Raw genomic sequence first — 12,929 nt, forward strand, 5'->3', positions numbered from 1 at the left:
TCAATTATTTGAATAATCGTCAACAGATTTAGTATTGATTGATTTATTGATTAATCGTTAACTGGAGTATAGAGACCCTAAAACGTAAAGTAAATGTAAAACCTGCCTTTAGCCGACCGAATGACCCACTTGGACCAATAATTATGCCAAAATTGTGAAAAAATATATAAACGTATTGCATGTTTTTGTCTGTCAATATTCCCCATCTAGAACTCTTCAAGTGGAAACGTTTTCTTTAAGGAACCTTTGGCTATCTGATTATCAATCGAAAAAATTATCGAGACATTAATCGATTTGCAAAATAATCATTTGTTGCAGCCCTAATTTTATGGTTACATTCCAAACACATAGAGATAACAGCCAACCAAACTAACATGTTAATCAGGCGAACTATACTAAAATTCACGTGGCATCATTTGTGAGCTCCAACACAAAACACAGAATCCAAGCCACGTCCCTCTCTACCTGTGCTGCAACATCACCACTCATTGTTTGAGTTCCCTAAATTCAGCCATATCAAATACGGAATGATATTTATGGTGTATATAAGAAATTGAAATTAAAATCCTTTAGACATCACCTGAAGCACTGAAGGGCCAGCTGCTTCACCTTCAAGCTACCCTGCATCATTATTACTGGAAATCTGATTCCTATAATCATATAATGTTACTATTATACAAGTGTGTTATTAATATTAAATATTAAACATAATACAACCTTTTATATCATCCCATGTTACTTACTGTCTGACTGTTAAAATAGCTCCTTGTGTCTATTTTGTTTTTAGATTTTTTGCTGGCATCATCTACAAAGCACAATACTAAGAATTCAAATATAAAATCACTTTTATAAAAGAAAGCATAACACTATCTTATCTGTAATGTAATAATATCCAAATTAAGCAGCCAGATTCAAGCATTTCTACCAGACACTAATGTATAAAGTCAATGTAAATAGTCTTCCTTTATTTATCTTCATCCTATTTCTAGAAGTAGAAATAGATAATTAAATAGCACTATTTTTATGAGAAACCGTAACTATTCTTTCTAAACAAAATATAGCACATGTTTAGATGCATCCAAGTTAGACTCCCTTCAGCGCTGTCAGATGTTTTTTTAAAGTGACCATGCAATCCAACAAACTTTCTTTCCTCTTGATAAAGACGCTTTATTTTCCAAAAAACAAACTTAGAATTTCTTCCCGCAGTATGACGTGACAGGCAGATCATATCGGCTCATTTCGTCCCTTTTTATGCCATTAAAAAAAAAAACAATAATCAATAGCATTCAAAAACTGTATGGCTGAATCCAAGAACTCACCCGGCCCCAATAGGGGCCAACTCCAATATATTCTAGGTGCTGTAGTCACCATTCTATAATAATATGCACAGCAGCAAAAATACAACTAAACAAATTCATTATTTCATCATTAAGTCAACTCTTACTTCGAACCAAAATATTTCATGTTCACATATATCATACCAAATCAGACAAAAATAGTAATCTAGAAATAATAAATATTCAATCATAAATCAAGCATTTGGGTCCAACAGTTATTATACTCTATAAAATAAATAAAACCTGCCATTTATACCTTAACTGCCTCAAAAAGTTGTAAAAAAAAAAAAATGAAAACAGTAACAAAGAAGTATTGGTAAAACGAAAACCCTCACATTTTCTTTTTCAGTCAGCTGTGGCTAAGAGTCAGCATTTTTGAAAGCTTACAGTCTTTCCTTGGCCATTTTACCAGCAGTATTCAGAACTCCTATCTGACTCAGAATATTATGTTTTATTAAGGAAAACAAAGGTTTTTGTTGATAAAATGAATTATACTTCAAAATCAAATATTATTTTGAGATGCTAACGTCAGTTTCACAAATCAAAACACTCTCTCCTGCTTCTTTACAGAAGTGGAATCAGCAGCTTTTAGATGATATTTAGTTTTTCTAATTGGGACTAGTTTGGTACCCTAATATTAATTGTAGCAACCGCGGTAGTCAATTTTTTTTTTTTATTATTCTGCGCCCCAAGCACACACGCACGCAATTCAATTCAATTCAATTTATTTAAATAGCCCCAATTCACAACACATGTTATCTCAAGGCACTTTACAGTTCAACCAGATCATACAGTCAATAGATTCAAAGTTTTCTATCTAAGAAAAACCAGTTGATTGCATCGACTCATTGACTCGGGTGCAATCCCTCACGCTAAGCATGCTTGTAGTGACAGTGGAGAAGAAAAACTCCCTTTTAACAGGAAGGGACTTGAAAACACAGACTAGAAAACAAACAATCAGAAAGAGAAGGTGGAACTTAAAGCAATGAAATCAGAGAGGATTTATGTGTGTTGCTAATTTAAAGGGACAGGGAAGACAGGGCAGCAGCAGCTACTAGGCAGAGGAGCTGCGAGAGGAAAAGAAGCGACTGCTGCAACAACGCTGTATTGTCAATTATAAACATGTTATTCACACGGAAATATTGGTAGGGCCAATTAGGTCGGTCCAAAATGTTGGTACCGATATGTCCCTATAGTCCCTATGGAAACCTACGGCCATGCAGCCAAAAAATCACAGCTTATAAAGAAAAGCTGAAATCAGAGTAGTTCCTCTTGTTTATACTTTACTGGTTGTTCCTCTTAAGCTGTTTTCAGCTAAATAACACCTGCATTACCTGAACTATCTCTTTCTCTTCTTCTTGTAATTGTTTTTCACTTTACAGGTGGTACATCAGACTTTCCAGGGGATAATAAAGAATATTTCTATTCTTACACACGTGCAGCATTAAGAAAAACAGTTGATTATCAAAATATTAATCTAATATTCTTTCTTCTTTACTTATAGAATATCAGATGTCAGGGATGGTAAAATGCTCTCAAGACAAATACAGCTCAGTATTTATGCAAAACTGACTACATTCTCAAGAAAAAAGAAAAAGAAAAAACACAGAATAAGCAATATGAATGTGTATTTGAATTTGCCTAGAAAATATGTTTTCAGATTCCTAAACTAGAACTTTAGGCTAAATTAGGATAGGAAACTGCCAAACTAAAAAATGAACCAAATGAAAAATGTATATGGACACCCGGTGTTTGCATGCCAATAATTTTACCCAGATGTGACACTGACATCAATTTTCAGCATGCAAAACCTCTTTGTGCAAAAAACCTTGGCTGCTAAAACTGACCCCTATTCTTCTAAGTGCCTTTCTTTGGGGGTTTTACTGTCTTGCTTTCACTAGAAGAGGCCTCAGTTGAGACTTGCACCCTGACCTTGAATGTCACTTGGTAGTGAGACATTTGTTCTTCCCTTTTGATGGTTGGATGACTGGCGATATAAAATATATAATATAGTATTTAAAAAAATAAATAAATAAACAAAAGAAGGGGCATTAAAATAAATTACATTAATCAGAAAAGGCCTAAGTCTACCTCCTCAAACACAAATATTCGGTAGAAAAATAATCGCATATTGATACCAGTTTAATAACACTCCAGCTGCCTACGAAAAGGGTTACTAATAATGCAACACTAAATCTGTGTGACAGAGATAGAAAATATTGGCTGTAACAATTTGTTAGGATAATTTGTACAGGTCAATTAGAACCAGAAAATTATCAACTTTTCAAAAACTTTTCCTTTTCATCACAACCACAAACAAATATACTTCAGATAAGTCAAAATTGTCCTTTGAAATGGAAATGGTTCATCAAATGAAATATTACTTTTGTATTTAACAGCCTTTACTAATCCAATATGTATTTAAAGTAGTTCTGTATTGTAAAGGCTTTAGGGTTTAAGAACATTGTAAATCAAATAGCACCAAGGATACTAAAGGAACTAAACAGGGTGAGCTAATAAAATACCCAATTTTAAACATTTAAAGGAATAGGAATATGACATAATTGCAACCCTGCTGAGATATGTGGTGAGTAAACGCTTCAATCGTGTCCAAACCTCAATCCAATTAAGAATCTGTTATTTTTATCCAATTGGAATGAGTGAGTTTTTTTTTTTTTCAAGATTCAACAGACCATAGTTTTACAATGTACAATAAACGTATGTTGAATACAAATGCACGCCACACTTTTCAGTTTTCAATTTGTGAATAAAAGCATGAAATAAGTATTAAGTATTTTCCTTTACAATTACAAGTCCGGCAGAACAGAAGAATATGTCCGCAGAGTGACACCTCCCTTTTCTTCAAAAAATCTTTGCCGTCTTGGCAGCCGTTGCTATGCTCCGCCTCTCTATGCAGATCCGGAAATTAACAATCCCGTGATGTTAGAGGAATGTTAGCATAGCATCGGAATGACTGCAGTGCCTCCTCCTCGCTACGCATCTTCTACCAAACCTTCACACTGTCAGTTAACAGTTTAGCTCCGCTCTCTTCTATAAAGCATGAAGCTACAGCAGTGTAACGCTGCCGGACCTCTGTATCCCTCCGCTCGGACGGTAAAGACATGAATCCCACCACCGGACCTGACGGACCCGCTATGCTAGCCCCGCTGGAGCCAGAGGTCGGACTCATGAACCGTGCAAGCTAACAGGCTTGTCGATAAAGAATAGAGGTGAAGGAAATTACTGGAGACAGGAGCGCGGATATGTCACGGTTTGTTTTGGAAGAGTTGTCCGATTTCGGAGACTTCTCTGGAAACCAGAAGCTGAGTGAATTGCTAAGTTTTTCTAACGATGAGCGCAGCAGGAGCAGGCTGTCAGATGTTCGTGTGAGCCCAGATGGACGTCACATCCATGTCCTCCTCCGCCAGCCTAAGGTTGGTCTCATGACTTTTGACAGGCAGGAAAGACCCCAGCTGGCTCTCAACCCGAAGAAGTTAGATGTGTGGTTGAAAGGCGGGCACCCCATAGTGGACGTTTTCTACCTGGACCTGAACAGAGCCAAGGGGGCGGGAGCTGTTGCTGTGGTCGTTTATGAGAATGGGAAAGCAGAGTTTTGGAAATTCCTGGAGTGCAAGACCGGCTGGCATCTGCTGCAGACCTCGGATCTGTGCAACAGCCCCCGGGCCAGAGTTGTGTCTGTGAGCGCCTGCTCCAGCATCCTGGTGTGGTGTGAGGAGCGACCGGCCTCAGAAAGCTCTCCTGTCCTCAGCTCCTCCAGGAACAAGCTGAGATACTGCGTCTGCAGACGGGACTGGGAGGTGGAGGATGGAGCGGTGAGCCTTGGAGGGCTGAAAATCATCCTGCACAATAATCCTAAATATACGGTCATCAGCTCAGGGGATTATGTTCATCTTCTGCCTTATCTAAAAATCAAATCGCAGCTATGCGTCTCCAAATTCTTCCTAACGTGGTCTCCTCACCACGATTCCTTCACCATCAACACCTTGTGCAAAAACACCCCAATAAAGAAGCTTTCAGCCAAAGAATCAGACTTTAGGCGGCTGGTTACTGATAGTTTGGGATATTTATCGGACGTTGAGCCTCCAGAAATCTGCAGCTTTTCTCCTACAGGCTGCGGAGGCCTGCTGCTGCTCCTCAGTACAGGCTGGCTCTATCTCCTGCAGAAGGACGGAATAATGCGACAGGTGTACAAGCTGGCTGAAAACTTTATGCTTCAGGACTCTCACATCAGCCTGTGCATGTATGCAGACACCGTGGCACTAATAGCTGGGAAAACCCTGCATCTCTTAGAGTTGAACTGTGGTAGAGAGCTGCAAAAGGTTGCATTAAAGAGAGAGGGGTTGTTATATGCAAACCAGACTGAAAGAGGGATTCCTCATCTGCTCTCAGACACTGGACTTTTTATGCTTGTGGAGAAGGACCCTACAGGGAAGCCTCTTGGTTCTGGTCCGGTGGAGGGTGTGCATCCTGGAGCCCTCCTGGTTGAAGCCGTGTTCGAGGAGGCCTGCAAATACTACCAGCAGAGGAGCCTCAGCAGCACGCAGCTCACAGTGGACATCCTAAAGAAAGGGGGGCGGTTCCAGGCTCCCATCTCTTTAGCATCTGTGCTCAGGAACTATCTCAACTCAGGGTTGAGGAGGAATGACACAGAGGCGATACAGAATGGAGCAGATGAATATATTGCTGCACATGAGAAATTAATGTGCTCCCTGGAGGGCGAGCTCAGGGCTCTGGTCTCTCTTGAGGAGCTGAAGGGTAGTTTAGTGAGGGGGAGCGTTAAAGAGGTGGAGGCGGTGTGTGAGAGTCTGGTGGAGAAGGAGGTGGTGAGGTTGCTGTCGTCACCTGAGCTGAACAGAGAAGCATTGCTCTACCTGAACTCCATCTTCAGCATCTTCCCCAGCCAGGCGTGGAGAGCTGCACAGGCAGCGCTGCAGCTGCACTACAACGGGGACGGCTCCCTGTCCAGCAAGGCCTCCACAGATGTGTGGAAAACAGTCCTCAGTCCGTGTCCAAACTCCTTTCTGTTTGCAAACGGACAGTCAAAACACAGCCACAGTCTGAGAGGCGATTTCAACTGTAAGGTCAAACCTGCAGCTCCCACCTCCCCTGCTGCTCTGCCTGTGTTTGAGCTTCTCTGCCAGTCGGTCTTTCACTTCCAGCCCAGCTGGCTGCCGAGGTTTTTGGAGCTCTCCCAGCAGCAGCAGGGCTCCGCAGTGTTGGGACTGAGCCTGGTTTCTTCCTCCTGGGGCCTTTCCGGTGGGAGAGGAGGGGAGGGCGGGGAGAACAACGTGCCTCTCTATAAGCGAGCGCTCTGGGTCCTGTCCAACCTGAATCCAGATGGAGATCAACGCCAGGAGCTGGAGGTGGAGCTGCTGCTGGTCAGTGGGCGGCCCAACGCCATCCTGCAGGCCCTGAGGATCCTCATGGGCAAGCGTCAGTGGGAGAGGGTCACCCAGGTGGCGCAGCAGTTCTGCAAACAGAGCCCGCTGCTCAACAAGGAGATTTTCACCTCTCTGCTGTGCGAGGTGGCTCAGCACCGGGAGCTGGACCCGTACCTGGAGCTACTGTGGGCTTTATGCCCTGAAGACTTCACCGTCACCACTATCCTCAATCTGGTGCTCAAAAACCTTCCCTCCAGCTGCAGCGCCTCACCCCACACCCCTTTTGCAGACACCCACAGCAGCCAGCTAACCATAGGGCACCTGAAGCCGCTGCTGAGAAAAGTTCTGCAGAGGGAGACGAAGCCCAGCCAGCGCTACGCCGACATCCTCCAGTCCCCTTCATACCCGCCTCCCGCTCTTCCCCGTCAGCCCGCGGAGCAGGCAAGCTCCATATTCAATGGGAACGTGGACTCTTCGCTGTCTCTTCAAGCAGAAACAGATGAACACACACCGCCTGCTAACACAAACACTCAGAGGTGCGATGCGGTTCTGGCTGCTGCCCCGGTTGGATTTACATGAAACTGTACTAAGGAGGGAGAACTAAACGTGTCCAAACTGAATGTCTTACTTTTAGCACAAAAAAATATGAAAATGTTGAAGATTCATTGGTGTATTACCTAACTGACGAAACTGAGTGGCTTTTTAAAAGGTTGTCAGTTGAAATCTGAAAAGTGAAATCTATAAAAATGACTACTGAAGATCCTACGAGTGTAAATAATCCCGTTTAATCCTTTGATGTAAATACAAAATCCCCCAAATTATTTATGTTTTAAACCTTCGCAGCATAGGAACAAGACTGTTCTTAGCACCAGCCTATTTAATACCATCCTTACTAAATTAAATTAATAAAATGTATTGTAATAAGACAATAGAACTACTTGAGAAGTAACATTTACTAATCTGCTGAATAAATAGTCTGGAAAACATAGAACAAGCTAATTAGACAAAACCTTTTTTGTTTTACTATTCTGCCTATTTAAAACTCCCCAAACTGAAAATGTTTATATTGATCTGATATAATGTCATGTTATATTTATTTACTTTCATTTATACAGGTAATCTCATCCCCTTATTAGTGGATATTAACTACCTACACCTTCCCAAGCCTCACGCTGTTGTTACCGTCGCTGTTTACTCGATGTCCTACGCCAATGCAGCTAAAGTTAATTTAACGGCTAAAATATGATTAACTTTTGGCTTTGAATTCCTCTGAGCATCTTGTCTCTTTTTACAAACTTCCTGCGATGAGACAGCAGCCCACTACAGGTGAGCGAACTGCAGCATTTAATATCTTAACAAAACTATGCCTTAAAAAGAGATGGCCGCCACTCTGAAAGCTTCCTTCTCCTACAGGGTTATTTATCTCTTTAGCCTTAGCATATACTGGTGTCAATGTGTTCAGTAAATATAAGTTGTATTAGCAAATATGCAGTATTTTATTTAAAGAGCAGCAGGTTCAAAAGAAACTAAACAAAGAAAATGCTTTTAGTTACAGCTGAGGTTAAAAGTGTTTGTCGTTTAACCTGGTAGGGAAGATCTACTGTGAGTCTGTTTTTGTTTGTTCAAAACAAGGTGGGGTCAAGGTCCTTTTGCTGACTTTTAGTTTCACATTCAATATGAAACTTGTTTAAACATTAACTGGGCTTTAGGGATAACCGACCTCTCCTTTTGCTATCTTCCATTTTCCTCTCCAGGCTCCATTTTGTCCCCTCTAAACCCAACTCACGGGACATTCCAGACTAAATTCCCAGTAAAATTGACTCACATTTTGGACTTTAAATTCAATTTCAGCACTAATCTAGTTGGGATTCAAGCATGTGTGAGTCCCTGCTGCGTATGCCGTCCTTCATGGGACCAATGAGGATAATGTTATTAGAGATGACAGGCCTTTTTTCACTCTTTTCTCTGCACTTTTCTGTCACACTAGTCGGTACGGTTTGATCTGAGCTGTGGATGCTTCTGATTATATTAAGATTTTGTGTCTTTTAAGGTGTTTCAGTTGTTTATGCAAATGAAAACTGATTGGAAAGATTGTGTTTATCTTATTTTGTAAATGAATATGGAAAGATCCATATTTTTATTTATTTTGAAGCATACTTTTAAAGTCTACTGAAACTGTCTATGCTCTGTGTGGGGGAGGCCTGTCCCTCCTATATGCTGAATGACAATCAGAGTCGGTTGGTGCCTTTCAGACTGGTGTCACATTTCTGCTGCATCTCCTGAGGGAGAACCAGCAACACAGAACCTGATCTATGTGACCTCCTCCTCTCCTCACTTTTTAAATTTGCTCTCAGATTCCTCACTGTAGTGTCTTGATTTTAACAAGCGTGATAGAACCTGTCTGCTGATCTCAGATCAGTGTGCTCCCTGACTTCCCCCACACAGGTCGCTCAGACTGACTGCTGGATGTTAGATGCTAAATCTGCCTTAAACTTTTCTGCTTATTTTAATTCCTTGTTTGTATCAATCACTTTGGCCAGTTATCACCAAAGGACCAGAGTTAAACAAGTTTAAAGTATTTATCAGCATATGTTTCTATGCTATTAAAAGTGAAAAGTACATTTCTCTCTTGCCACCTGAAAGTTGTCCTGTCCTTTTTTGTTTGAAAGCAAGATGTTTAAAATTTCTCTACTTCATTTGCTATTGAAAACCATAAATTTGTCCCAATAATATACTTCTGTTGTTGGTTATGTGGATAAATAGATCAAATACAAATTATATTAAAAAAGATGAAGAGGTTTTGAGAAACAAGGAACAGATTTATCATGATAAATAAATTATTGCAAGCTGTGACCTACAGAAGCTCTCTTGATAGAATATTGTATAAATAAATATGGTGAGTCATTTATTCCTCTTAGGCTTCATTTTTGCTTGTAGCTAGTATAAACCCAAAACCGAGTTTCTATGTATTACTAAGTGTTTCCACTAATAAGAGAGAGATTTGTCATCAATTCAGAGACTTGAAGTTTGGATCTTAGTAGTCATAAGCTGTGGGACCCGGGCTACCTGGAATAGATCCTTCATAGGCTGTGAAAACAAGGAGGCCTGAAGAGTTAAGCTGTGGATTCAAACAGGTCCAGCCTTCTCCAGTTGTCAGCATCCCTTACTGGCATAGCTCTGTCGCCTAGCAACCGGGACAGTTGCAAAGTTGGCTTTCAATAAACCAAACATTACCCGTGGCATATCTGACTCACTATTTAAAATTACTACTTTCATTAATTTAAGACCAGCCTATTCACATAGTTTTATATTAAACTTTACTTTTAATATTCACAAATGTTTTTCACCTTTTTCCTCTGAGCACGGAGAAATTGGCTTGCTTGGACTCGTAACGAATCACGGGATATGAAGGATATATCGGATCTGTACTTCCAAACGGGTGAAAAGAAAGCTGCACAAGAAGGAGTCTTTGAGTCCGAACAGGCCACGGCGCAGCGCAATGATGTAATCGGCTGACAAATCTGGCCTTCGGAGGACACAGCTGCCGGATTTGTACACAAACGTTTGTGTAAACTTCTGGCAGAAAAGGGAAGCCAAAAAAGAAAATCCAAAATATACAACATTCTGCAGAGCCTAGCAATGGACCGTTTAGTAAAAGGAAGTAAAGTAGATAATTCAGGAACAATTTGTTGTTTTTCTTTTTGATTTATGTCCCCACTCTTAAAAACAAAAAAACTTGACAATCCTCAAAGCTCTGGTTATCCATTTCGCTTGTATACCTATTTTTCTACCTGAGTTTTTCCTTCCACTTAACTTTCAGAAATAAAATATTACTTATAAGGAAAAAATATTAAATGTCATGCTATGGCCCAATAGTCCAGCAGGCAATTATTAACACTGTCTACAAGGAGGGGAATCCACAAGATGTCAAAATTATTCTGCCAAGCATAAAAATGGAAAGTTGGATGGAAGGTAAATGAGGAAAAGATTTCTGACTAAAGGCATCGTAGGTGTCATACAAATGTCCCCCAACTTCCTTTGTTCTACGGTTGTATCAGAGATGCATCTAATCTTTTTTCCTACCACTCAACTCTCAATAAAGTAACGGACAGACTACAGCTTTTTATTGTAAGAGGCTTTTGTGGTTTACTCAGGAGGGTTTCATCGCCTCTCTACTGGACCAGACTCTTCAGTTGTCTCCATGATGGTGGAGGCTGCAACATTTATGTCTGATTCTGGGAGGTTTTCAGTAGCTGAATTTCACACGATAATTTAATGAAATATATTACTTAAGAAACAATAATGTTGGGAAATATTTAGAATTGAATTGCTGAAATAAATAATTTTTTTCAGTTATAATGTCTTAAAAACACCTATCATAATTGTTTTTACTTTAACAAGCTAAAGTGTTGCTTTACCACAACAAGCCTGGTTGTTAATATAAACCCAAGTACCGGTATTTCTGGTTTGCTCTTATCATTTCAGGATAATCAGAATATTAAACTATGAATATTAAACCCTCTTCCAGCTCCAGTATTTCCATACTCAGCATTATTTTTAATTAATAAAAAATTAATTTAATAAATTTTATTTTAATTACACTTTTAGATTCATGGCTAACTAGGACACTGGTTGCACCTGTGGGGCTCTCACAGGTAAACTCCTGCTTCTATGTGAAGGAGTGAAGATGCAATCACAGCAGCAGAGTCACGGTTTGGAGTCAGGCTTATATTGTTTTGCCTTGACTGATTCATTCTAACTATAGCTCCCACCGTTTAAACACTAATGTATCTAAACCATGGCTGGTTTTCTGCTCTCTGCTGCTCCCTCCTCGCTTTGTCTCAGAGTTGCTGGAAATTCTTAAAGAGCAGCACTAATTGATGCACTGTAAGAGGGATTAATCCATTACAGCACATGTCCATCACATGGCCAGTTATTGTGCAACAAAGCTTCATCACCTTAAAACTAAGATATATTTGACTTAGAAACATATTTAGACTATAGATTTGGTTGCTGCAATGCTTCCCCTGGTTTGATCTATCATGGATCATTATATTATAGTTTGTTTTTTTCCCCTGAAGGTTCTTACTGTATTTCCATATTGACTGACACAACATTCCTTATAGAAAGACGCTATGGACAGAAATGTCTAATGCATTATTGATAACAGCTTTAGGGCTTGAAATCTCTATTAAAGTGTAACATTTATGTACGTGCTGCTGTAACTTTGGAAAAAAGGGGCCGGTTCTGCAGGAGTTTTCGATGACAATGCCGACTGTTTTCATTAAGGTGTTTGAATCTATTTATTTTCCCTATAATATTACACCTATAGATCTCATTTATGTAAATATCAAAACTTGTTGCTATGATTCCAACATATGAACTCAGACTGAACCTCATATCACAGGATTTCCTTCAAAAAAAAATTTTCTTTTTCACATTACATCCAAAAAGTTTAACATTTCTTGGAATGCAATGTGATAACCAACAAAAAGTTGTACATTTTTGTTAAATTATTGTCCATGGTATAATCTGGATTATTATTATTTTTTTGCCCATTTTTTTCAGACTTAAAAGGGCCTTGTGTGAAGTTTCATTTATTGGTCTTGTAACTCCTCTTCAAGCAGATTTGTCTGGACTTTTACTAGGCCATTCTGGCACATAACAATGCTTTGATCCAAAGCCTTTCATCGTAGCTCTGGTTGTGGTGCTGGAAGGTAAACCTTTGTCTATTTTATTTTTTTACTATTTCCATCTGCAAATATTGTTAAATAAATTATATTTTAACAAATTTCCTAAAAGCATCCTCTATATGTTCCCAGTTGCCCTTAAATCACTCTTAGATAAGGCTGAGAAAGTGATTAGCTAACTAGAAAAAAAAAATCATGCACCAAAGAATGGTATCTTTAAAATGATCTGTCTACCTTCTTCTGAAAGGCCTGCTTTTCACATAGTGACTCACACAAGTTTTAATGTTACTTTTCTAACCTATTGCAGTAAGCAGCAGCTATTGCTTTGTTAAACGAGCACAATTGCTTCAAAAACATGATAAATAAAAGATTAAAAACAGAGAACAAGATATATAGAGTTTTTGCATGACATAAGAGTATTATGAATGGTAGATCTCAACTGTTAACTGTTACAAACAAGACTATCATCACTAGCTTTTGTGAGCAAATCCTGCAATAAA

The 12,929-nt window shown here is 39.5% G+C and overlaps 1 protein-coding gene across 1 annotated transcript; it reads left to right on the forward strand.

Moving 5' to 3' along the window:
- Window positions 1-4,250: 4,250 nt before the first annotated feature.
- On the forward strand, window positions 4,251-9,381 carry LOC119790738 (Hermansky-Pudlak syndrome 6 protein). Its single transcript, XM_038296445.1, has one exon. The coding sequence runs from the start codon at window positions 4,601-4,603 to the stop codon at window positions 7,316-7,318; it is 2,718 nt and encodes a 905-aa protein (XP_038152373.1). The 5' UTR covers window positions 4,251-4,600; the 3' UTR covers window positions 7,319-9,381.
- The last annotated feature ends 3,548 nt before the right edge of the window (window positions 9,382-12,929 follow it).

Source organism: Cyprinodon tularosa, unplaced genomic scaffold (assembly GCF_016077235.1).
Source record: "Cyprinodon tularosa strain WSP-4 unplaced genomic scaffold, ASM1607723v1 ctg37, whole genome shotgun sequence".
Taxonomy (NCBI): Eukaryota; Metazoa; Chordata; class Actinopteri; order Cyprinodontiformes; family Cyprinodontidae; genus Cyprinodon; species Cyprinodon tularosa.

Excerpts from the sequence above, each read along its gene's own strand:
- LOC119790738 (XM_038296445.1), top strand. The coding sequence starts at position 4,601 with ATGTCACGGTTTGTTTTGGAAGAGTTGTCCGATTTCGGAGACTTCTCT.